This window comes from Anser cygnoides, chromosome 1, assembly GCF_040182565.1.
Source record: "Anser cygnoides isolate HZ-2024a breed goose chromosome 1, Taihu_goose_T2T_genome, whole genome shotgun sequence".
NCBI classification, from domain to species: domain Eukaryota; kingdom Metazoa; phylum Chordata; class Aves; order Anseriformes; family Anatidae; genus Anser; species Anser cygnoides.
In genome coordinates, this window is record NC_089873.1 from 96,279,200 (window position 1) to 96,302,141 (window position 22,942).

General features: G+C 42.3%; 1 protein-coding gene across 1 annotated transcript; it reads right to left on the minus strand.

Moving 5' to 3' along the window:
* Positions 1-578: 578 nt before the first annotated feature.
* On the minus strand, positions 579-22,339 carry CCDC80 (coiled-coil domain containing 80). Its single transcript, XM_013184456.3, has 8 exons — positions 21,646-22,339; positions 19,380-21,277; positions 15,578-15,734; positions 10,219-10,355; positions 9,446-9,594; positions 6,127-6,230; positions 4,665-4,745; positions 579-1,965 (listed from the first exon to the last, which is right to left on the minus strand). Exons 2-8 carry the CDS (start codon positions 21,264-21,266, stop codon positions 1,619-1,621), a joined length of 2,862 nt encoding a protein of 953 aa, XP_013039910.3. The 5' UTR covers positions 21,267-21,277; positions 21,646-22,339; the 3' UTR covers positions 579-1,618.
* Between the last annotated feature and the right edge of the window lie 603 nt (positions 22,340-22,942).

A 22,942-nucleotide genomic window follows, 5' to 3' on the forward strand; every position in this document is an offset into this window, starting at 1 on the left:
GCTTTTGGGTGAATCTGTTGCTTTACTCAGTTTTGTGTCATTTTACTGCCCCCTCCCCTCAAAAATAAATACAAAAAAAAAAAATCAACTACCCCACAGCTGAAAAAAGCAAAGGAGAGGAAAAAAAAAAAGAACAGTAAAATGATAAATCTCACATTGTGGAGCATGCTCTGGTCAGTTTTGAGCTGTAGCATGTACATGTTCCAGTGTTGCTGCTGTGATGACAGAACCTAATGAGTGACCTGTTGCCCATGTGCATGAGAGGTGCATGCATCCATGCATGGCATGTGCACCCATGTCACAGATTATAAAAAAGAAATGTGCATGGTCAGGTGTGTCCTAAACATTAGAAGTGAACACTGTGCCACTACGAAGGTTTACATGATGCCATCACTTCAAGATATTGCTTAATCTTGCCAATGGGTCTTTCATGTTTAGAAAGCTAACCAAAATGGTATTGGAGGCATGGCTGCACATGGAGTTCCTGCAGCTGATTTCAGTGGAGTAGGATGGTGCAACAGATCCAGTGCCCAAAGGCACCAAGGAGAAGGGAGAAGAAAATCATTTCAGAAAACATGGCGGAAATACAGCTGGTTTAGTAGCAAATCAAATTATACCCAAACAATTCTATAAACATTTAGTCCAGATTTTTTTTATGGGGGAGGGTACGAGAAGAGGTAGAAAGAAATTTGAAGTTTAGAGCAATAGTTTACTGAAGAACATTACTATAGAGAGCTAGTTACAACTCATTTAAAATATGTGAATGAGAATGTTTCCTTTTTTTCTGATGGAAAATAATACTTCTCAGTTTTCTGTATTTCAGACAATACTGTATGGTTGGTGTTTCCACTTAGCTCTCATTAACTGCCAGGTAGGCAGGACCTAAAAGAACAGGAACCCCAATTAAAAGAATTAATGGCCATGCAGCAAGCTTTGACTTCAAGAGAACTTTACATTGTATTGTATTGGAATGAGTCCTGCCATAGCCATAAATTCTTACTTTCATTGGCAAAGTCAGCTAACTACAATGCTGATGCATTGTAGAAGGGTTGCTATCTTTTTAGACAAGCTATTTAAAACGAATTTTTATTATTATTCTTAAAGAACCTGCCACATGCTACTTTGTTAACATTTCCTTTTTTCGGGAAAGTCCTGCAGTGTGATTCTTTGCTTGTCTTCATCGGTACAATGCAAAATTCTCACTTTCCAATAAATATTTTTTTCTCCTTAGAAAAAATATTACAAAGAGCATTGCAGTATTTGTTGGACAGTTTGTTTCCTGCCCTGTAGTATTGTCCATGGACTGAGGCTGCAGGGACATTTTGTTTGGTTTTAATGCAAACAAACAGCAACTGCTGATGCCCTTTGTTTATAAAGGATTAAAAATATAAAGGAGTCTTTATTGTTTAAAGCTTCAGTACTACTGGTTTGAGTTGCTTCACTGTAAAGGCTTCTGCATTTTTGAGAAGGCAAATGACCAAAGTCCCTTGACTGAACAGTGGAAGGAGGAGGCATGGATATCTAGGTGGCCTGGAAAAACTTCCTGCAACTGGCCACCTATTGCTTGGATAGCTATTAGAAGACAGGCATGGGGCAGTCAGAGGCTAAGTTGCTCTTTTCAGTACGGATATCCATGGTGGTAACTTCCATGGTGACGGTAGTCATCTTGATAACCTTCCTGGTATCCCTGGTGATAGCTATGGTAACCATACCCACCATACTCGTCGTCTGGGCACTGCATGCCGAGTGATTGCTGAATTGTCATCTCCTGTCGCCGAAGCTGCATGGAGTCGATCAGGTCGTACACGATTGCCATGGACCACATTGGAGAAGGATACCAGGATTTGACGTTTCCGTCTTTCCCGACTAGAAGCATGGAGAAATATTCTGGGCTAATTTGGAAGTAATTTCGAATGTCTTTCACCAAATTAGCTGGGATGTCTTCTCGGTCTACAGTAGAGCTTCCTAGAAAGCGATTACATAAAACAGCATTGACATTTTGGTTAGGCAACATTTTTAGTAGCTAAGTGAATTTGTAGCGTGAGATAGGATACAGTCCAATAGCTGGCAATATAAGATTCTTACTATTTGCAGATTAGGATTTCCTGGTTCTGAAATGCAAGGCGGCTGCACAGAAACCAAAGCTGTATTTTTAACAGTTTTGTTAGGGTTAGTAAATTTGTCTTTCTCCTCTAGGCTGAAGCTGCTGTGGTGTAACACACCTTTTCCTCACCCAACACGCATGTATATCTTTGACTCCCATGCGGCTTGAGTCACAGTTCATGTATGCAGAAGGCATATGTCAAAAATAGTCACACTGAAAGAAACCACTAGAATTAAAATGTGATTGTGTGGAGAATTGTGGGATAAATTTTCTGAGTCATTAATGTTAGTATGGAGCTTCAGTCTTGAACTTGAATTATGTATGAATTATGGGATGCGGCAGATGCCATGCCCACTTTAAAAACATATGTTCTGGTGCAGATTTGGTGAACTCTGGGCTTTTAAGCATGAAGCTTGTACCGAGTAAGCAGGTAGAAAGTATAAGACAACTAGAATCAGTGGACACCTACAGAGAGAGTTGGCTTAGTAACAGGTCTCTTATGAAGTGGCTTTGTGCTTACAAACTTGTTGAGGTTCCCCAAAGGAGTTCAGCAATCAGATAGCTAAAGGTGGTCTGGCTGATACAGGCAATGCAGATTTCCAGAAGACTTCAAAAGAAACTTTGATAATATGGTTGGAAGGCAGAAGCAAGGTAGGAATAATATATAATCATTTCCTGGAGTGGGGGGAGGTAACCAGTGAAGTTCATAGTTGCCTGTGCTGGGACTAGTGCTGTTCTAGAATAGAGTTTAGGGTTATGAAAGGTAGTTCCTTGAAAGGTCACTAATCACCAAAAGTCAACACAGATGTTAGAAGCTATAAGGAAAGTAACACAAAAAAGAAAAGAGACTATCATTAAAGCCTATTGCTTGTGTCCATTTTGAACACTGCACACAATTATGATTCTCTAACCTTGAATAACTGGAAAAAAAAAACAACAGAGAAAAGCAATAAGGATAATCATAGGCTTGGGTAGGTTCTGTATGAGAAATGACCAAGTCAGTCAAGACTAGTCTGTAAAACAAATGGGCTGGGGGGAGGTCTACAGAATTGTGAATACTACTGCAGAGATGGATAGGGATTAACTGTTCACCCACACAAGAGGAAAGGTGTATGAAATAAAGCTATATAAGGGTCACGTTCAGTAGAAATAAAAGGTGTGTTGTAGATCTGCAAAGCTTCTGCAGGTAGGTATAGGTGCTAGAAGATAAAGTGAATTCAAAGGGAGATTAGAAAAATACATTGAAGAGATGTGGGGAGGGCTACTTAGCATGTAGGACTAAGGTGATAAAGTTCTTCAGTGAAAAGTAAATGGATACAAGGGCGTTGAAGAAAGAAGTATCAGACCTGCTTTTTCTGTTTTTAGTCTTTCTTAGGCCTGGACTTGTATCTGTATGGGGCTAGAAAGACTGAGATGCTTTCATGTACAGTGCTGTAAAAATGGCGATGGAATGAATAAGCTGTTTCTTGTCCTCCTATCTCTACTGACAGAGGTAGTCATTGGGATTAGGTAGTAGAGGAACACGTAGCCTTTGAAATGTACCCTGAAATTCTCCTGACAGTGAGTTCTCCTAAAAATAACTACCTGAATTAGCTTGCAGGGATGCAAGTGCAAAGGAAGATGAGCGATGGACCCATAAAACTCTGTTCAGTTTTGGGCCCCTCGCTACAAGAAGGACATGGAGGTGCTCGAGAGAGTCCAGAGGAGGGCAAAGAAGCTGCTGAGGGGTCTGGAGATCAAGTCTTACGAGGAGCGGCTGAGGGAGCTGGGGTTGTTTAGCCTGGAGAAGAGGAGTCTCAGGGGAGACCTCATTGCTCTCTATAGGTACCTTAAAGAAGGCTGTAGAGAGGTGGGGGTTGGTCTGTTCTCCCACGTGCCTGGTGACAGGATGAGGGGGAATGGGCTAAAGTTGCGCCAGGGGAGGTTTAGGTTGGATGTTAGGAAGAACTTCTTTACTGAAAGGGTTGTTAGGCATTGGAATGGGCTGCCCAGGGAAGTGGTTGAGTCACCATCCCTGGAGGTCTTTAAAGGACGTTTAGATGTAGAGCTTAGTGATATGGTTTAGTGGAGGACTTGTTAGTGTTAGGTCAGAGGTTGGACTAGATGATCTTGGAGGTCTCTTCCAACCTAGACGATTCTGTGATTCTGTGATAAAAGAGAATCTGCTAGGTATATGTTCTATAAACTTTGCAAACTCTAGAGCATGGAAAATACATGAACATTTCTTTGTCATTGATAGCAGTGCAGGCAGAGGATTATACTTGTGATTGTATGTTTAGGTGGAAGATAAAGATAGGAGATGCCTTCCAGATCATCTTTGGGCTTTTCTACTCTGAAGAATCAATATAATGTTTAGCACAGTTACGCCAAGAAAGCTTGTTTGCTTATGTGCCTTCTTTTGTTTGTTTGTTTGTTGTTTGTTTCGGAAAACAAACAAACAAAAAACACATTATAATCCCAGTCATATCAATCCCTCTAAAGAAATCACAGCAAAGAAGCACTGAATTCTGCATAATGCCCTTCATGGGTTGTACTGAAGAAACTGGAAACGGTCACTTACCATTAATTGGATACAACTCTAAGACACCGCCGATATCTTCTCCAACTCCTAGCAATTTGAGGATAGTTATATGGCGTAGACCTGTGGAGGAAATGAAGGAGATTTTGAGTGAGACCCAATCTTTATGCACATTCTTGGGCAGATTTCAGTTTAATCAGCTAGGTTTATGCTTGCTGAATTAGCAGCCAGTCTCAGCAGTCCTCCATGAAAAAGAGTTGTTCGTCCTAAAGACAACAGCACTTGATGTCATTCTGTACCATAGGGATACAAACATTAGACATACAAGTAAACTGCAGAAGCCACCCCCAAATTCAGAATGTCTCCGCACTGTTTTGTTCACCAGTAAAGTTCTTACTTGTCATCCACACAGCAGGAAAGTACTTAGAGGCGATATAATCACCACAGGTCACTGCAGTGAATGGTTTAGGACAGGCATTCACTTATTTCATTTGTTCTGCGCACGGCTTGGTCTGTTGCCTCTGCTTTGAAGACCTTAGGGACTGTAGAAACTGCTCATGAACAAGAGTCTATATGATCTACAAAATCTTTGATGTAACTGTTTTTACAACTTGGAGATAAGATGTTTGGAAACATCACTTCGTTAAGAAAAAACATTGAGAATAAATGCTTTAGCAACTCACTGGATCTCCTTAAGACTCTCCTTAGCAAAGGGCAGATGGAATTAACTTATGGTCGTGCTGTGTTCTTCAGAAAGGATTTTACCAGTGGTCCATGTCACAGTTTACTTTGGTAGCTACTAAATAAGATGATGCTGAATCTCCAAATGAAAGCCAGGTGATTATGAATAAGCAGACAGTGTAGCAGTGACACTGCAAATCTCTTTTTGGGCATAATTATAATGTATTGCAATAATGGCTTTGGAATAGGACCTGTTCCATTCTATCTCTCCACTGACCATTTAGCTGGATCTTAAGTACCTGGTTAAGGGGCCGAAAAGATTGTTACTGGGTTGAAGTAGCTTCCTTTAAGATTTTTTACAGGCGTAGGAAATGGAGCAGGAAAGAAAAGGAAAAAAACAGCTGACATTCATGCATCTCCCTGATACCTGACCTAGGTCTGAGATGGCTATAAGGATCTGCAGAGGATCCCAAAGCATTGCATCATTTATTTGTGCGATAGGAAAAAGAAAATATGCAAGCTGAAGTGGTTGCGTTACTGATTTTCTGAAGTATAAGCCTGAAGATAAGCTTCAGAGTGCTAACCTTTCTGCTTCACACAAAGGATTCTAGGGAACATTTGGTTTAGTGGTGTTAGCTGTCACAGTGCATTGTGTTACCTGCTTAGCACAGTATTTTCCAATTATATTTGGAGTAGCTACAGCAAACTTTCCAGTTGTCGGACTCCTCGGATTGTCTAGTGTCAGACTTGAGCAAAGGAATCCATCACATCACCAGGAAGGATGTGGTTTTGGGGAGCAAGAATATTATTTCCTTTGACTCACCAAAATTACAGGCCTGTCCGCTCAGAGCAGCGAGCTGCTGGGAATAAGCCCAGTCCTCATCACTGGGAGCAGAAATCACCACAAGCCGCCTTCTCCATCGGAACCTGGAAAGAGAAAGGAGTGCAACAGGGAACCATCACAACACGTGACTCGAGTGCCCTCAGCGTTCCTGTGCTGTGTGGGCTGAGATACGTGATACCTCTCACAGCTTCCGAGTAACAGCTGGGTGGGAGATCTTCCCAGTTCCATCCATCACTGGGAGAGGATAAAGCCTGTTTGAAATTTTACAGCTCCAGAACTCAAAGCATCTGCAGTTTTGCTGCAGTTTGGCCAAACAAACACTGCAAAGCTGATGATCTTTGCTCTGAGCCACCTTTGGTAGATATAACACTACTGAGAGTTGTGTATTCAAGTGCAAAAAAAGATTCCTGTAGAATTTCTCACTAGACACTTTAGCTTTTATGTCATTCGCTGCTCCTGGAACTGCTCAGTGATTTTGCAGTCCAAGGGTTGTCTGGGAATTAGGGTGTATCTTCATTTCAGACATAACTCATACTTCTGTGTAAATAGTCACTGACCTCTTTTTCTTCTTTACCGCATTCACTCGAAATACCTTTAGTGTGTTTTTAAATCTAAGCTTGTTTACATATATGTGGCAGTATGAGCCTGCGAGTATATAAGCCATCCATAGGACAATATTTTCCTTTAATATGGGATGTCTCATCTAACCAAACTTGTGCACTGAGTATCACCTTCACCCTCAAAGGAAGGTGATGCCATAGGGACACTTGAAGCCTTTAAAAATTCTAACTGCAGAGTTATTTAATATTCTCCAAACAACCGCTTTTTTGAATAAAGGTACTTCTCCACTAAACCTAAATAAATCAGATTTATAGGAATTTGCAAAGCTGCAGGGATATTTTTATAGCAGGAAATGATGTTTTAAATGGATGCAGATGTTACCCTGTTACAATAATAGCCTGCCTTTCCGCAGCACCAAATGAAGATCACAAAATAAAGGCTAATGGATCAACACTGTTCCACTAGAGAGAAGCAGGAAATAAGGTGGGACTTGCTCAAAGTCACCGAAGAAATTGCTGAAAGAGCAGAGGATGCTTCTGGCTAATTCTTTGTCTTGTTGACTGACTGATGCTGCTTGTATTTTTATAATTAAAAGAGCAAATGCTTGAAAAGCAAAGCTCCCCAATTTTAATCTTGTCCAGGAGGAACAAGTAAGAAACATGGGTATGTGTATAAGCAATGAGGAGCATTAAGAGTCATATCTATTATGTGAAGAAAAGAGGGAGAAATTCTTATTATTCTGAAAGTGGGTGAAAAAATCTTTGTGGTATTTCGTATAGCAAAAACACCTGGCTGCCTATAAACAAAGACTGGGACTACAAACGTTGGATCACATTTTGTCTAGGGCATAAATCAGAATAACGTTTTACCTGTGAGCTGCTTTAAGATACTCTAATGATGACTTTCTATGTTTTGAACATCTGCTTTGTAGACGCACAGAGCTGAAAAGGTTTGAAAATCATTCAAGCAGTCTATCCTCCTGCCCCAGGCAAGCCTAATACCTGGTGTGCTTGTTTGGGGTCACATCGTACTGAGAAATTAATTTAGTTGGCCCTTCACAGCTGTTAGTTTACTGATACTAATGTACAGATTTATGCCTTATTCCTGACATCTGAGCACACAGGCCTATACTGTCCTGGCAAATGTGCCAGATCCTTCCCTGTGTACACCCTGTTCTTCCACTTCCACCTTATTTTGCACCCCCTTCTGTCTTGTGAGCCCAGAGCACCACAGCCAGTGTCTTGGGGCTACAGGAAGACTCCCTCCCCAAAAACTCAAGGATCTCCTGCTGGTTCACGTGGCTTTTAAGCATTACTCAAGTGAGCTCCAGCTCTCAGTCTTCTTTCACTCCAGCCAGCGTTTTTAAGAACAACGTTTGCATTATTATAACTGACCTCCCAAATGAGCAACACCACGGAGATGATGCCAGGACCCTTGCTCAGCTGGGAAGATAATCGTGGACGAAGCTGGAATGAATCTTGCTGGGAATCTGGCCAGTTACCCTGGCTAGGGAAGTCCACCCGATACTTAAAGCCTGATGTCTATTTCACAGACAGCAGATGTATTCTGTGCAGTGGCAGTTCTGTTTATAGATGTACCACTCTGCATTTTTCCTGCCTGTTTTTCTAGCGTGTTTATTACTAGGGCTGTTTGCAAGCTAAGAAGGGTTTGGGAGCTGCCACTTTCTAGCATACAAGCCCTTTCTTGTGTTGGGCAGCTGTTTCCAAACTGTGGTTCTTCTCGGTGGTCTTGGGGATGAATCACTGAGACCTAAACAGGAGGTGGTGAGGAGGGTGGGTACATCTTAAATGTTCTCTTTTCATTGAAGTGGCCATCGAATTTTAAAATGTTTATGAACCAGCAACCTATTCATTTGCCTGTTGCTCCATTCGCCCTCAAGTCGTAACACATCATGCTGTCTCAATTATTTGCATAGCCATCTGGCATTAAAAGTGTACCCCCCAAGGATTTTGATATTAGGTGAGGAGGATGCAGTAGTAGCAGGTAAAGCCTGGACTGATGAGGTAGGTAGCCCTAATTTCGTGTAAATTACCCTTTAACAGAGAGGGCCATAGCTGCACAGCTGTTCTTTGGATCTGAATCTTCCCACAGTCCAGACATGTTTATTTCCCAGTATTCAGGTCTCACAGGTAGAGCAGTAACACAGCATATAGAGACTGCATAAACAAAACTGTCTTGCTACAGAAGGTCTCAGACATTTTACAAGAGACATCTGCAAGACCTCTAATACGATGTATGACTAATACTGGCAAAGACCAACTGTTATCTCAAGCCAGATAAGAAGGAAGTTACAGAGAATTAATTACTGATTCAAGCTACATGAAAGGGATTAGAATGGGATTAATGTGACTGTCATGGTTGATGGTTGAAATATCAACACTGTGCTTCATTCAAAACACTGAGCTGACATCTGTGAATTAATCCTTATTTGCCATTCTAATGCAAATCAGTGTTATCTCCATGTCATGGTGGGGGAACCAAGATACAGAAAGTTAGTGTCCAAAAAATGTGCAGTCAGTCAGGAAATACAACATGCATATTGACTCCTAGTGCTCTGTGCAAGAGTGCATTCTGCTGTGGCTGCATCTCTGTACTTGCTTATCACTGTTAATACGAAGAAATCTGTATTAAAAATTGTAAAAGTAGTTGGATAGGTATTTTTTCAGTAAAACAGAAATTATTGGAACTAGCAGCACATAAGAGCAGAAGGTAATACCTCGATAAGAAGCTCTCAAGGGATTGCTTTTTATCTTCTTTGCAGACAATGCCCTCTTTTTTCTGTCTTTCCATGTCTTTAATTCTTGACTGGAAGGTGTCGATCAAATCGAACACAGACTTCATTGCTATAGGTACTTCATAGTATTGCTGTTAAGCAAGAAGAACAAATGGAGAAAGGATGCACATAGTAGCAGTCGTTTTGCAGGTATCACAGCACAGCAGGATATACAGAGATTAAAATATCCCCATTTACACACAGGTAACAAGGCCTAAAACAGATTATAAATCATGGAAATACTCTTTATTTTAGCAGTCAGACTCTTCTTTGGAAGCGGCATATTGTGAGTACTTGTCCAATGTGATAAGGGCAGGCCATTGCAGGCAACAAATTGTCAATATACTCTTTTGTAGGGCCCTTCAGCTAGAGCATTGTCCATATACAATATGTTGTCATCTTGTTGAGCAACCATGCTGTTTTAGGACACCATATACTGCATTAAAAACCCCTGCCAGAGACTACTAGCCTGTCCTTGTGGCGTCAACTTACCATCCCAGCAGAAAACCACAATTCCTGAAATCCCCCATCTGCAGAACATGAAGATACTTATCTAATTCCTGAAAATTTCTCTTACTGTCCTTTTTCTTGTCGCCCAGCAATGACAAAGTTCTGCATCACTCTCTTATGTGCCTGACATGCAAGCCTATAATTTCCTTTTTTTTTTTTTTTCATATTTTCCAATGTCTTTTCTTTCCAGTAGTCAAAACCCTCACCTTGACCTTCATGTCAGTATCCGTCAGCACCATGAAGAAGTCATTGTAGGTCATCCCATACTCTTTCCTCAGCTCACTGATAAGCTGCTGATCCACAAGATCTTCATCCTCTATCACTTTCATGGGCTTTTCATTATCTTAATACAAAACAGTAGAAATAAAAATAGTCATGGAATTGCACAGAATGCTGACTTCAATTTCACCCTGAAATAAAGGGGGAGATTCATCTTCCAGAAGCCCTCTTCCCACTGCACTGGCAAGATCTTCAAAATCACCACTATGGCACTGTGGCTTTTAGCTGCCAGGTTTTAATCCCAGTATTTTCAGAAAATCAGTTTACCCTAGGGCATATGTACTACAGCATTCAACTTTTCTACTTTTGTTACTTGCCTTCTCTTTTCTGGAAAGAAGTTTTAGGCGTATTTATACATTTATATGCATGTGTTAATCATTTCTCCAGCTCCTGAAATGCAGCCACTTCTGCAGTAGAAAATAGAAACTGTTTGACAGTTTAGGACAGGAGCTGGAAAGCACCATATCCAAATGAAACAGCATAGAGAATTTGGGTCAGTAAAATATAGTTAGAACAGCTTAAGGTTGGCCAGGACTCTAGAGTGCCTTCCAGTCTTAAAAAACGACAGGGGATGTTTAGTGACTACAAGAAACCAGAAACTGTTTAATGTGTCTTGAATACTGCAGCTCTAGCTCTTTAGGTCTCCACAAATACCCTGCTGTGGCACTCCTCCAACTGCTTGCCGATGTTAATTTCCCATTCTAGTAACCTAACGGGAAAAAATACAGTTTTGACAATGATTTTGTATATACTCATTGCTCTACCCTAAGAAAACATTTGGACAGGCTTGGAAAAAAAGCAGACTGTAATTTCATTTTGAAAATTACAGAGTTATTAAATCTCCAAGTTATTCAAATGGATAAGAACCAAATATTTGAAAAGATTTTTAACTAACTCAAAATTTTATGCCTCTTTTCCTATGCTTAACATGAAAATTCACTAATCTGATCACTCCAAAATTTTGCCCATTTCACCATTTTTAAATGATTTGCCATAATTTGGTGGCAAATACCAAAAGAAATTTTCAGTATACATTTGCAAAGTTAGAGCTGTGTGACATATGACAGAGATTTGAAACGTGTACAAGACAAGCCTGTGGAGGTAATGAGGTTCCTTACTTCCCTTAGAGCCAGAGTGCATTAGGGCCAAGTCCTGAAAGCCTCCATGTCATCGGCTCAGCATCCAGCACAGCACTGTACAACTGTGACAATGCTGGAACTGGCCTCTGTATGAAACTGTGTGCCTGGAAAGCTAAAGACAGGCTAAGTCACACAAAAAGTGAAATGAAGCACCCTGTCACCTGGGGGCCAGAGAGCTGTCTGCAAATGTTACTTGTTTATGCCCTATGACAGCTCTGGGTTATAAATATTCATATCCACACTTAACAATCCCAGCCATGGTGTAAGTGACCTGCCTGAAGTCAGAGACACCACAGCCGGTCAAGAGCTGGGATCCAGAGGCCCAACTTTCCCATCCCCTGCCCCACGATTATTCACCAGCAAACAGACATGAGATGAACTCATCTGAGTTGAGCATACAGCAGCAGAAAATACTTTTTCAAGAACAAATGTTGTATATTTTGACAATATTTGACTCGTTAAACAATATGGAATTTTAAACTATTTTCTACACATCCACAGCTTCCAGGAGCATATTGATCTGATTCAAATTTTGCAGTAGGTCTAATCAGTGTAATAGGCTGGATGAATCTTCTGAATTACATCTTTGGGAAGACGTTTGAATAAGAAACTGCCCTTTAGGTTTCATACCTTGGACCCGCTTCTTACAGAAAAACAAAACAAAACAGCAAATGTTGCACTTTGGTTATAGTAAGTAATCATGCTGTAGGCATAATTTATATGGTTGTACATGGGTTTATGTACCTCAGTTGAAAGTTTTGTAAAGAATTACAGGCAGTGTTATAAATTCCACATTAGATGTGTTGCTGGATGTACTAATTGGTTATTCGCTTTTTAAAACATCTGTAAATCATGCATTAATGCTTCATAAACAAGATTTGCATCTTACTAATATCAAGCATGACTATTAAAACAGAGACTAAAATTTCATATTTATGCCTGCAATTTTCTCCCAAAGCAAAATCAGAACTATCCAATTGGCCTGTATGGAGGTAGAATAATGTAAGAGGAATTGGTGTGAACACATTGAAAAACAACTGTGGTGCAGTATTTTACACCAATTGACCCATGGCATTATTCTGCTTTAAAGACTGTAGATATCAGCATGAAGATAGCACTCAAGTTGCACTGCTGGGAGATTGTCTTTCAACAGAGTGTAAACAAAATTAAATTACAAGAATGATAGAGAAAAATATATTTTTTTTTAATGGAAAAAAAGCCACAAGGACTGGCTTGCTTTGCAAACTTGGAAGTGACTTCTAGGGAGTCAAAAAAGAAATTAAACTAAAAATCTAATACTTTTCCAGTTAACTACTTGTCCCCATCCTCCACTGTCATAACGGAGCTGTGGGGTCAGCCTAAGTAACAACAGAGTTAGGACTTTCTGCTACTACCAAAATCTTCTCCTTGCTGTTCCTGGAAAGGTCACGGAAAGAGTAGAAGCTTTTCTCTGTACATCTTTAGCAGCTAGACATGGGAAGATGAGTTACTCTTTAGAAATAATTCAAATGAGGTTGCAGAGAAGTTCAGCAATTTGCTGTGGCAGTCCAGTGGCCTAATAGGTTGGGTGCTAGCTTTGGTTATGGGGTGGGTGTGTTCTAGCCTGTAGCTGCTGCTTAGTTCACTAAAGCCCAGTTCCCAGGAGTTGGGGAAAGAGACCAAAAGGACAACTTGGGGTGAAGAGAACTCTGCACTGAGTTCTCAGCTTTTCTGTCATTCCAGTGGGAAACTGGAAATGCTCTTTGGTTTCAGGATGAGCTGATCTAGTCCAAACAGCATTAATAAGCTCTTTCATTAACTGCTTCTAAATGTATTTGAAATTTCAGGTGAAAAGTCTTTTCTATGGGTCTTCCTGTTTTTGTCATTTATAATTCACTAGCACAGCAAGTCCCAAGACTTAGGACTGGGGTAAGTAGACCCTGTCATGCTGGGTGCTAAGGCTTCTCACTACAGCATAAATACTGGGAACAAAATGTTTGTTAGAACAAAATGTTTGTGCTGACAGAGGTTGAGCCATGAAGAGGCCATGCAAACAGGAAGGGCAGAGGAGAAAGGGAGGAAGAATAGAAAGGTGTTTGCATTAATTAAACTTTTTAAAAGTTCATGATCAGGCATTCTGAGCAAATATGTAAGGTGAGCTTTCATGTAAAGTTTAACTTACACCCCACTGTCTTCCGCTTTTCTTTAACAAGTTAATTCCTCCTATGAGATTTCCTCTGTTACACACATTTGTGTGGTTTGGGGAAAATTTGGGTGTTAAGTTAAGTTTGGAACAGGCTGAAAGGGCCCGTCGCTCTGACATGGTCTATGACAGACTGAATGTCTGTTTATTAGCCAGTCTGGAGCTATATATAAACCTAAACAGTCCACTGACAGACAGATTGGTCTAGGTACACAGAAAGTGACCTTGAGAAACCTTGGCCTGATGTGGAAAATCCTGTGCCACTCCAGATTTGTCAAGGAGGCGCACGAATGGGCGTTCTGGCTGGATATGTGACTCCCTGTTGTTCAGGGACACAAGTCTGCTGCTCTCCAATTAGGTCCCCTCTGAGAGTGTTAGAGGCATGGCTGGAAGCCAGGCATAGTTCTGTAATTTTCTGGCCGGTTGTATGCCAGACCTGAAATACCCCGAAAGAGACGGTTGATGGGAGCATCATGTGGTCCTGAGCTTTCCATTCCATCTCACATCTCTTCCCAAGGTCTGGTAAAACCAAATAAACTTCCAGAGGAAAGATGTGGTGAATTATAAGCAAAGTGAGTAGCTCTTATACTATTCCTTTGCTTTGGTCCAGCAAAGCACTTAAGCTGGTATTAACCTTTAGATGCAGACAGCAACAGGACTGTTTACATGCTTCAAGAGATACCTAAGCTTAAGTGCTTTGCTGGACTTGGACCTGAAGTCTTTGTCCAAACCCTGCCGTAAGGAAAGGAAAGGTTCTTACTGGCTTTGGTTGATGTTTCCCTGGGACCTGACCACCGACAACAGTTGTTTTCAAAGCTACCTCAGAGAGGTAGATGTTCTGTGCCATCTGTAGATATGGGAATGTGTACGTAAAGAAAGTAGTACTAGAGAAGTCTGAGTGAGCTACCTTGCAAGACCTGCATACTCTGATTTACAGTGCCTCCAAAGGTTAATTTCTTTGTGATAGCCAGCAATTAGCAGTCACACCAATGGGTGTCTTGCTTTAAGGGTAAAGAGAGGCTGTAGGAATTAAAATGGTAAACCTTTTAATAATCAGGTATGCTGGTGCAAATTTGTAAGGTTGTAAATACCTAGAGGCTATGGCTGGAATCTCCTACCTCTTTACTAGCAGAAAAGGGAAAATGTGCCTGGGCCTCTCCTGTGGAGAATACTCACTTTGTGAACATCTCAAAATCAGCTGTTAGGCCTAGAAAACTGATCCTGGGAAGAAAAAGAACTCACTGCAAGGGGTCTACCTAGCACACTTCTCTCTCTGTCCTGGGTTTAGTGTGCCTCCACAAAATTCGTCTTTTTCCACATCTTTGTAAGGAGAGAAAAGGTGTAAGAAAATGTTACATGGCAGGACAGGGAGGTAACAATATTGAATTTCAAAACAGGATTAGCTTGGTCCAAGTTCTGAATATAATCTCAAAAATTTCCCTTCAGTCTCTTCTGTCCCCAGCCTCCTCTCCTTCATGACAATAGCCAGTTTCTTTAAACACTGTTTAAAACATGCTAGCAAGTATATAGCCACCCATGGCAGGCATCCTGCAAAAACCAATGGTGGAGTTGTGTTAGGACAGCCATTTAGTTAGACAGTGAGGTTGATATTCAAGTTATTGGTAGAACTGAGCCTAACTTCCACCTTCTGTCCCATGCCCTCATCACATTTTTAGGCCTTTTCACAGTTTGACTGTTCTACTGGTTTTATAAATTCCCACAAAGAAAGCTGAAGGTGCTCAAGTTACAGCACTGGAAGACCAAGCATGGAAAATACCAGAGGCACTTACGTAAATACGAAGTGGGGGTAGTCAGCATGGAAGAGGAAGAATGGGTTTGAAAGTGTTGCTATACCACAACAAATAGTCTTGCTTAGATCTTGACCCAAGCTGGGGAAATTTCTCCCTTTGCTATCTGCTATTGTGCCCGCAAGGTGGAAAGAAAATAGTAAAAAAAAAATGGAACCTAGCTGGAAGTGGTCAATTTTCATGCTGCTGTTGTTCATGGTGCCAAAAATTGTAATGACTGAGATTTTCCTCGTTGCCATCTTGCAGAAGCTCTCCAGGTATTCATCTCGCTGCTGAACGTACATGTTGTTGTCTGCCTTGGGAGTCGTGATCAGCTGGTTGGTGGCAGAGAAAAAAGAGCTTGTTTAATATAAGGAATGAAACAGGTGACTATTTCACTGAAGGAGAACTAGGCACTGCTTGCGAACTGGGATTTATTTTCCATGGAGCTGTTGGGTGCTCTGTAACTTTATTGTGCTTGTGTTTGTAGTGTACATTTAGGCCCAGGCCTGTCCCAAAGGTGTTCAGGCAGTCACAGGAGAGCCATAGGAGGCATGGCCAGCTGGTGGCACCAGCTCTTCTGCCTCTCCACAGTACTGGTAGAAGAAATGGCACTGGGTTTTACAGAAAACCATGTACCCTCCTATTATCCCTTGCCTTGCCAGGGCTTCAGGGGTGTAACAAATCTAGGATTCCCCCCACTCGCTCACAGCGGGAGCACTGGGAACATGGCAGCCACCCTGGCCTTGTCCTAAGTTCCAGGCATGGCTCCTCGTGGATATTTTGGCTATCACAGTGCAAATACAACTAGGGCTTCATGAATACTTATATAACTCTATAGTACTCTATTCATTTCAAAGTCTCCTAACAGAGATTTAAAAATTGTAAAGCACACAACTCAGATCCTTCATCGGTGACTAGGATTCAAACATCCCAAGGAAGGTGTGTATGTAGGAGTCTATGCAGCAGTTTCCAGCAGAAGGTGGGGAGGAAAGCCCCAGCTCTAGCAACATAAACATCCTAACTTGTGTCAGTGAACTGCAATCAAGTGCCTACCACCAGTCCCCCAAACACGAAGGGAGTTGGAATCTGAATTTTATGGTTTTGGGTCATAAATAATCACCAGAATCCTTCAATTGCAAACTTATGCTTCAGTCTGTATCAGGTGCAGTTGTCTCTTAGCTACCCTCTTAAGCTTGTAGTGCCTGAAGGCTAATTTTTATGATACTCTCCTTATAAATCCAGTTCATCAATGCACTGAAATGTAGGAGGCATTTATTGGCTTAAAAGATCTGACTCTAGTTTATAGAAAGGCCCCCTGGCATAGCTATAGCACTGGGACATGAGAGTGAATGAGAATCGGGCACAAAGAAGATTCGATTTCTGGGCCATTGCATGTAATACATTGCATTTAAATTGCACAGAAATACTTCAAATAAAAAAAGGATTGTGAAAATAAATTGAGGACTGAGATTAAACCCAGACTACGGGTTTGTATTGTCCTCTTAGTTTCAGAGGCCGTAAGTAGGAGCACACAGTGAAGTCTGAATTAGACCTACTTCATCGAGCCTTGTAGAATAAAGCAGGGAACATTTAAGAGGCAAAGCAAGCTTCATATCAAAGCTTTGTTATAGGACTGTTTTAACCCAGGCAGTATATATATTTTATCTACATGCATTTGCACGCATGTGTGTGTATGTGCATATGGATGTGCATCTATGTGCATGTGTGTATAAGTGTTATATATAAACCATCCGCCTGCATTTCATCACTACAGAAAAATAAACAAAATCACTAAGCCAAGACTTCTCAAAATAAGTAAGACTGCAACAACAACAAAACAACATAGAGGGATGGGGCTGCAGGTCTCAAAACCCGTATGCTTTTTCAGTTTTTGTAGCTGGGTCCTATATCTGTCATTAATTGAACTTAACCCAGATTAGCCTTCAGAATTCCAGATTTTTGAAATGCCCACTTAAATCTGCGGTCTGAAATCCATAGTGATGCGTAGGACTTAAAAGCGTGTGTCTCTCCAAATTCTCTTGTACTGGGAGAGGACTGAAATGATGTCCTTAGGAGCCAGTCTCCTAAAGAGGCTGAAAGACAATAGCATAGCAATGCAACGGGGAATAGCTCAGGTAGAGCCACTTCTGGAGCAGTGTGGGCAAATTCTTTAGCAAGGGAGTTTGAAGACTCATGAATGGCAGAGTTCATCCAGCTGGAAGGACTTATCCTAAGGCAACTGAATAGTTTGATCAGAAGGGATGCAAATAGGCATGTATATGTATTTAAAGTATTGGAAAGTTCTTTGTCCCTGGAAAAGAGATGGCAGGCTTCAGCCACTGCTTTTATTGTTGTTCAGATCAAACCTATCCTTCAAGAAACTTCAGGGCAAGCAGGCTGAGGGTTGTATTAGATACTGGAGAAAAAAAGTGCAGCGTGGTATTATCATTTCTCCCCAGTGAGTTCTGATCTGACAGCCTGAGATTGTGCAACTCTTCTCTTGGAGATCCAGCTGAGAGGTGGCCTAGTATCAGAAGGTTCAAATTTCAGACCAGCCTTTAACTTTCTAGGACTGTGTTGGTGTAATGAATTCACAGTCTGACATCTGTAAGCTCTGCTTTTGGCATATTTCATATTTGTTTTTATTTGTCATGATGCTGCACATATTCTTGGAAGCCACAACATTGAGATATATGGCTAAGATCCCAAACTTCCTTGCAGTTTTTCTCTCTGAGCTTTTGGTTTGGGTAACTATTGGTTAACTTGTAACTAATAGGCAATATTAGCAAAATTCAGTCAAGTTCAAATTTTTCAAATATATAGCTCTTCACTCATAGCTGCTAGCTCTGCACAGCCCCTACAGCTGGAAGAGTGGGGAGGGGAAGAAGAAATTTGGATTCTGCTCAGGTTTGTTAATCATCAGCAGAATGATTAATTAAATTCCAGGGGTTGAAATCTTGGCTTGGCATCTTAGCTATTTGTATTGGAATATGGGGCATCAAAGTCAAAACTATGTTGTGACACTGACAGTTGGACAATAATTATCAAAGAGGCCAGCTTGCAGTGAAATAATTGCAAGAAACCAGCTCCTATAATAATATTTTTAAATAACTATTTTTCAAAGTGTACCTTTCAGGGTATGTGCCATCTGCCAGGAAAAACATTTGTACTACAGCTAAAACTGTTTCCTGTCCCAGGTGAAGTGTTTTTTTAGATAAGTAGTTGGAAAAACATACAACACTCTTAAACCCTGGGAGAAGTAACTCCAGACCATGCTGACTTTCTAAGACTTGGAAGCTTACCATAGAGTTATAGTTTAATAAAAACAGCAGGGGGAAAAAAATAAAGTTTGTATGCGATCTCTGAAGATATCTAGGGGATGTGAATGCCAAATTCCCATGAGAAATAATGGGAAATGTAACAATCCTACCTCAAGGCATCTGCTCATATGCCTTTGTGCATATTCTCCATCAGCCATGCACTTGCACTGCCAAGTACACGTGGCTTGCTTCCAGTTTTAGGACACCAGCACCAATACAAACCAGGTGTGCCAGCTGGCGGGATGTGCTGAGCACTGAAATGTGGTAACATTGGCAATTACCCCAAAGTGATGAGCGGATGTAATCCACGCTGGACCTTCATTTTATCGATCATAACTGTACAGATCCTGACACCTACATATCCATTGGAAACAAAATAATCTGATGGCTATTTGGCAGCCTATGGGAAGAGGCTGGGAAAAGGTTTTAGCCTAATTCCTGTCTGAAATATGTTCATACTGCGCTTAGGATTTCCAACATGAGGCCACAAAAGCTTCTCTGTTGGAAATGATCCTCGAGGTCTAGAGGTTTGACTTCTTAAACTCAACAAAAAAGAATAATACAAAAGCACCATAAACTTTTTGTTTGTGATTTTCCTACTAGGAGGGAGACATGACTTCATTTATGAAATAAGATTCAGATGAACAAGTTACTTACAATGAGCCGCCTTTTGCCTTCAAAATATTCCAGGAGGTCAGTCACTGATTTCCTGGGAGGCTGTAAGAAAGGCTTCTTGTTGGGCTTGGGGAAATCCTCATTCTCTGTCCTGCTCCCCTTCTTGCTTTTCTTGCTACGGTCTTTGTCCTGCTTGCTCTTTTTCTCAGCTTTGTCCTTCCTGGACTGCTTCTCACTCTTCTGCAGCTTGTCCTTCTTCTTCTTCTTCTCAGGTTTATCCATTCGCTCATGCTTCTTTGACTCTTTTCCTTTCTTTGAAGGAACGCTTCCCACTGCAATCTCCTCCTCTAAATGGGGACTAGCGGGCTTGCTCGGGTCATATTTATCTTCATATTCATTGCTCAGTATCTTTTCTTGGGTCTTCTTTTTTGGTGGTTTAGTCTTGGTTGGCTTGTGTTGCCCTGGTGTGACATTCAGGTCCCTGTGGTTGTAGTCCTTCCTGTCCGTTCGGTTATCTTTAAACCTACTCACGCTTGCCTTCGTGTAGTGCACCGAGGGGGCTGTAGGGACTTCTGTGAAACTCTCATGGCGGCCACCTTTGCTTGGTTTTCGTGTGGCCACCGGCTGTTTCTCTGAGTGGCCGCGCTGCCGGTCCCTGCGGTTTGCCTTCCACACAGGAGAGTAGAAGTCCTCAGAGGCCGCGATGCGCGGCGTGGTAGTCTCAGGGGCTGCCGGCGGCCTGTGGTACTCCGTGGTCGTATGTGACTTTGTGGTCCAGGTCCTCTGCGTGGTGGGGAGGGGGGTGGTCGTTGTTGTAGGCCTGCTTGCTGTTGTCACTGCGCGGGTTGTGGCCCGGGTGGTTGTGGTGGTGGTAGGGAGGGTAGTGGTCCTTACTGTGGGCAGAGGAGTAGCCACAGTGGTTGTCATTGGTTTCCTCACAGTTTTGGTCCTTGTCAGCTGGTTGTTGCTCCTCCTTGGCTCCTCCTTCCTTGCTGACACCTGGACATGTCCACCGCCAGGGGTAGGTTGGGTGCTGCCCCCGTTATTGCCTTCCTCAACCACTTGTCCCTCCACCCCAGCTGCTTTGCAAGTCTGTATGAAGCCCTTCTGCCTCATCTTCTCAATTTTTCTGATGGGGTTCTGGTCAATGACTTCATACATGGCCTCTAGCCTGACTGGATAAGGGTACCTTTCCTCCACCTGCAGAGTTTTCTTCAACAGCACCATGCCAAACTTCCCCTTTTCCAGTTTCAGGAAGCTCATGAGCTTAGGGATGAGGGCAGGATCTAGTGGCTGTTCCAGGATTTTTCCTTCATTGGTTATCCTTCTGACTTTTCCCCCTTCTTCCCCTTCTTCGTGGAACAACACAATCTGCTGGATGTGCCTCTCAGCCAGCTCGCAGTAAACATCATTTTTCAGCAGGCTCATCATGAGCCGGTAGTAGCCTTCTGAGGCGTGGGGCGCAGAAATCACCCACACCCGGTTTTTCCCAGCAAAGCTGGCCAGGACATTGGGGGAACTTGACCCCGAAGGGAAGCGTGCCACCCGTGACTGTGCGGCAGTAGATACCCCTTCGTCCTTAATCATCTCGGATTTGGAGTATTTGGCTGCAGCTGTGAGTCTCTGTATCCGTCTCGTTCTGGTGCCCATGCCCCTGGGGTGGGAACGTGCTTCTTCTTTCAGGAGACTGGCAGGTGCCTTCAGAGGTGCTGAAGAATCCCTCTTGGTGACAGGGTGTTGCGGATTCAGGCTCAGATTCCTCGGGGATGCTCCAGACCTTCTCAGGAGGCTGCTTGGAGCCCTGTAAGCCAGAGGTACTTTCCTAGCTCCATGGCTCCCTCTCTCTGCTAGCCTCCCCGTCTTCTCAGAGCCGCAAACTAGCCACGCTGCCCACAGCAGGGCTAAGCTGAGAGCTGGCCTCCAGTTCATTGTGCAATCCGCTTGCGGGGAGGAGGAGGAGAAAAAGTTAGATGTTAACAGTATGATGATATCTTGCACAAGTGATTAAAACAAAACAACAACCACAAAACAGAGGCTGGGTAGTTTCAGCGATTTAAGGGTGCTAGTTACACCTCAGTCCTGCCCTGGTGGTTTTATAGTTTACAGGTTGTTTTGGGGAAAGCACAAAATGGATCATTTTATGCAAAATGAGATCATCCGTCTGTAACATGACTCTGTCCAAAAGGACACTGTGATCCACATCCTTCTTTCTCTCTCTCACACTCTCACATACAAACATGCAAATACACACACAGAGAAAGGGTCCAGTATATAGAAGAGAAAGCCAAGAGTTTGACTTAAGACTTACGCTCCCAGGGAACTTCCCCTTCCCGAGATGAGGTTTCACGTCTTTTTCCTTTAAAAGGAGAGCAATGCCATACAGCTTTGCTGCTGCTCAGTGATTTATCCTTATGCAGCCCAGCAAGTCCCAGAGCCCGTCCGTCTACTTGTGTATCTTTTAACTTTCTTTTTTTCTTCACCTTCTCGACAAGTGGGACGAGGTGAGTGGAAGTTTCCTTTGGGATCTCTGCTTCTCCATTTACCTGCAGGTCTGGCTTCTTTCTGTGCCGGTTACCCACACAGGCAGAGATTTCATTTAAGGAAAGGGAACTCCCAGCTGCTCTGAGTCCCTCTCTTTTAAACTTCCCCAAGCCTCCTTCCCACTCCTTGCTTCCTCAGTCCAGTTTAGCTCCTTTGTTTCCAGAAAGGAAAGCACCAGCATTAATATATTTTCCAGGCTGAAGAAAAACACAGGAATGTGATGTTTGAAAAAAAAAAGGACGCTTCCCGTTCCCCTTTCTCCACACTCAGACAAAAGCAAGTTGTAAAACTCTCATCTTTTCTTCTCCTTCCCTTCTTGGCTGGCTATGGTCCCAGAAATGTCAGGGTAACCCCAGCCCTGCTCCGAACCAGCCTCAGACAACGGTGGCCACTGGAAATGGGGGAAACTTCACTCAGGATTTAACAGCTCAGCAGAACCCGCCTCCTCCCTACTCTGACACACGGAGGGAGGAGGAGGAGGAAGGCTCTGGGGGCTGAAACACTGCACAGCATCACAGAGCACTTCAGAGAGGGTGACTCCAGCCTTAACTCTTTCCTTCACGCTGCCCAGCTCCCTTGCGATCCCCAGTCTTGTCTTTCTCCTTCCTCCCATTAAACAGGCACTGGCTGAATAAAAAACAGCGCTGTGAGAAGTGCATTTCCCCATCTGTGTCAGTAACAGCTCTGACGTTTAGGAGTTATTGCTTTTTAACTCTATTGTTTCTGCCTCCTGCTCCCCTTTTTCCTATTTGTTTGCTTTCTGGGAGTTCTCCAGTGAAACCCAATTTTGCTTCACTTTCCAACCAATTTCTCTTTCAAGTTCTCATGTATGTCAGCATAGTCTTTTCTGCAAACATATACAGGCATGCCTGTTTGTTCATTTGTAGTTTTTAAAGAGATCAAGATGTTTACTGTATTATAGAACTAAACGTAGTGTCACATGTATTTCCCATGAATGTACACTAGCAGTAAAAAAAAGTGCAAAAATGCCTAAAGAGACATGGGTAAAGACAGGGTCATGTCCTCTGCTCTCCCTTCATGGTGTAAATGACACCATTCTATTG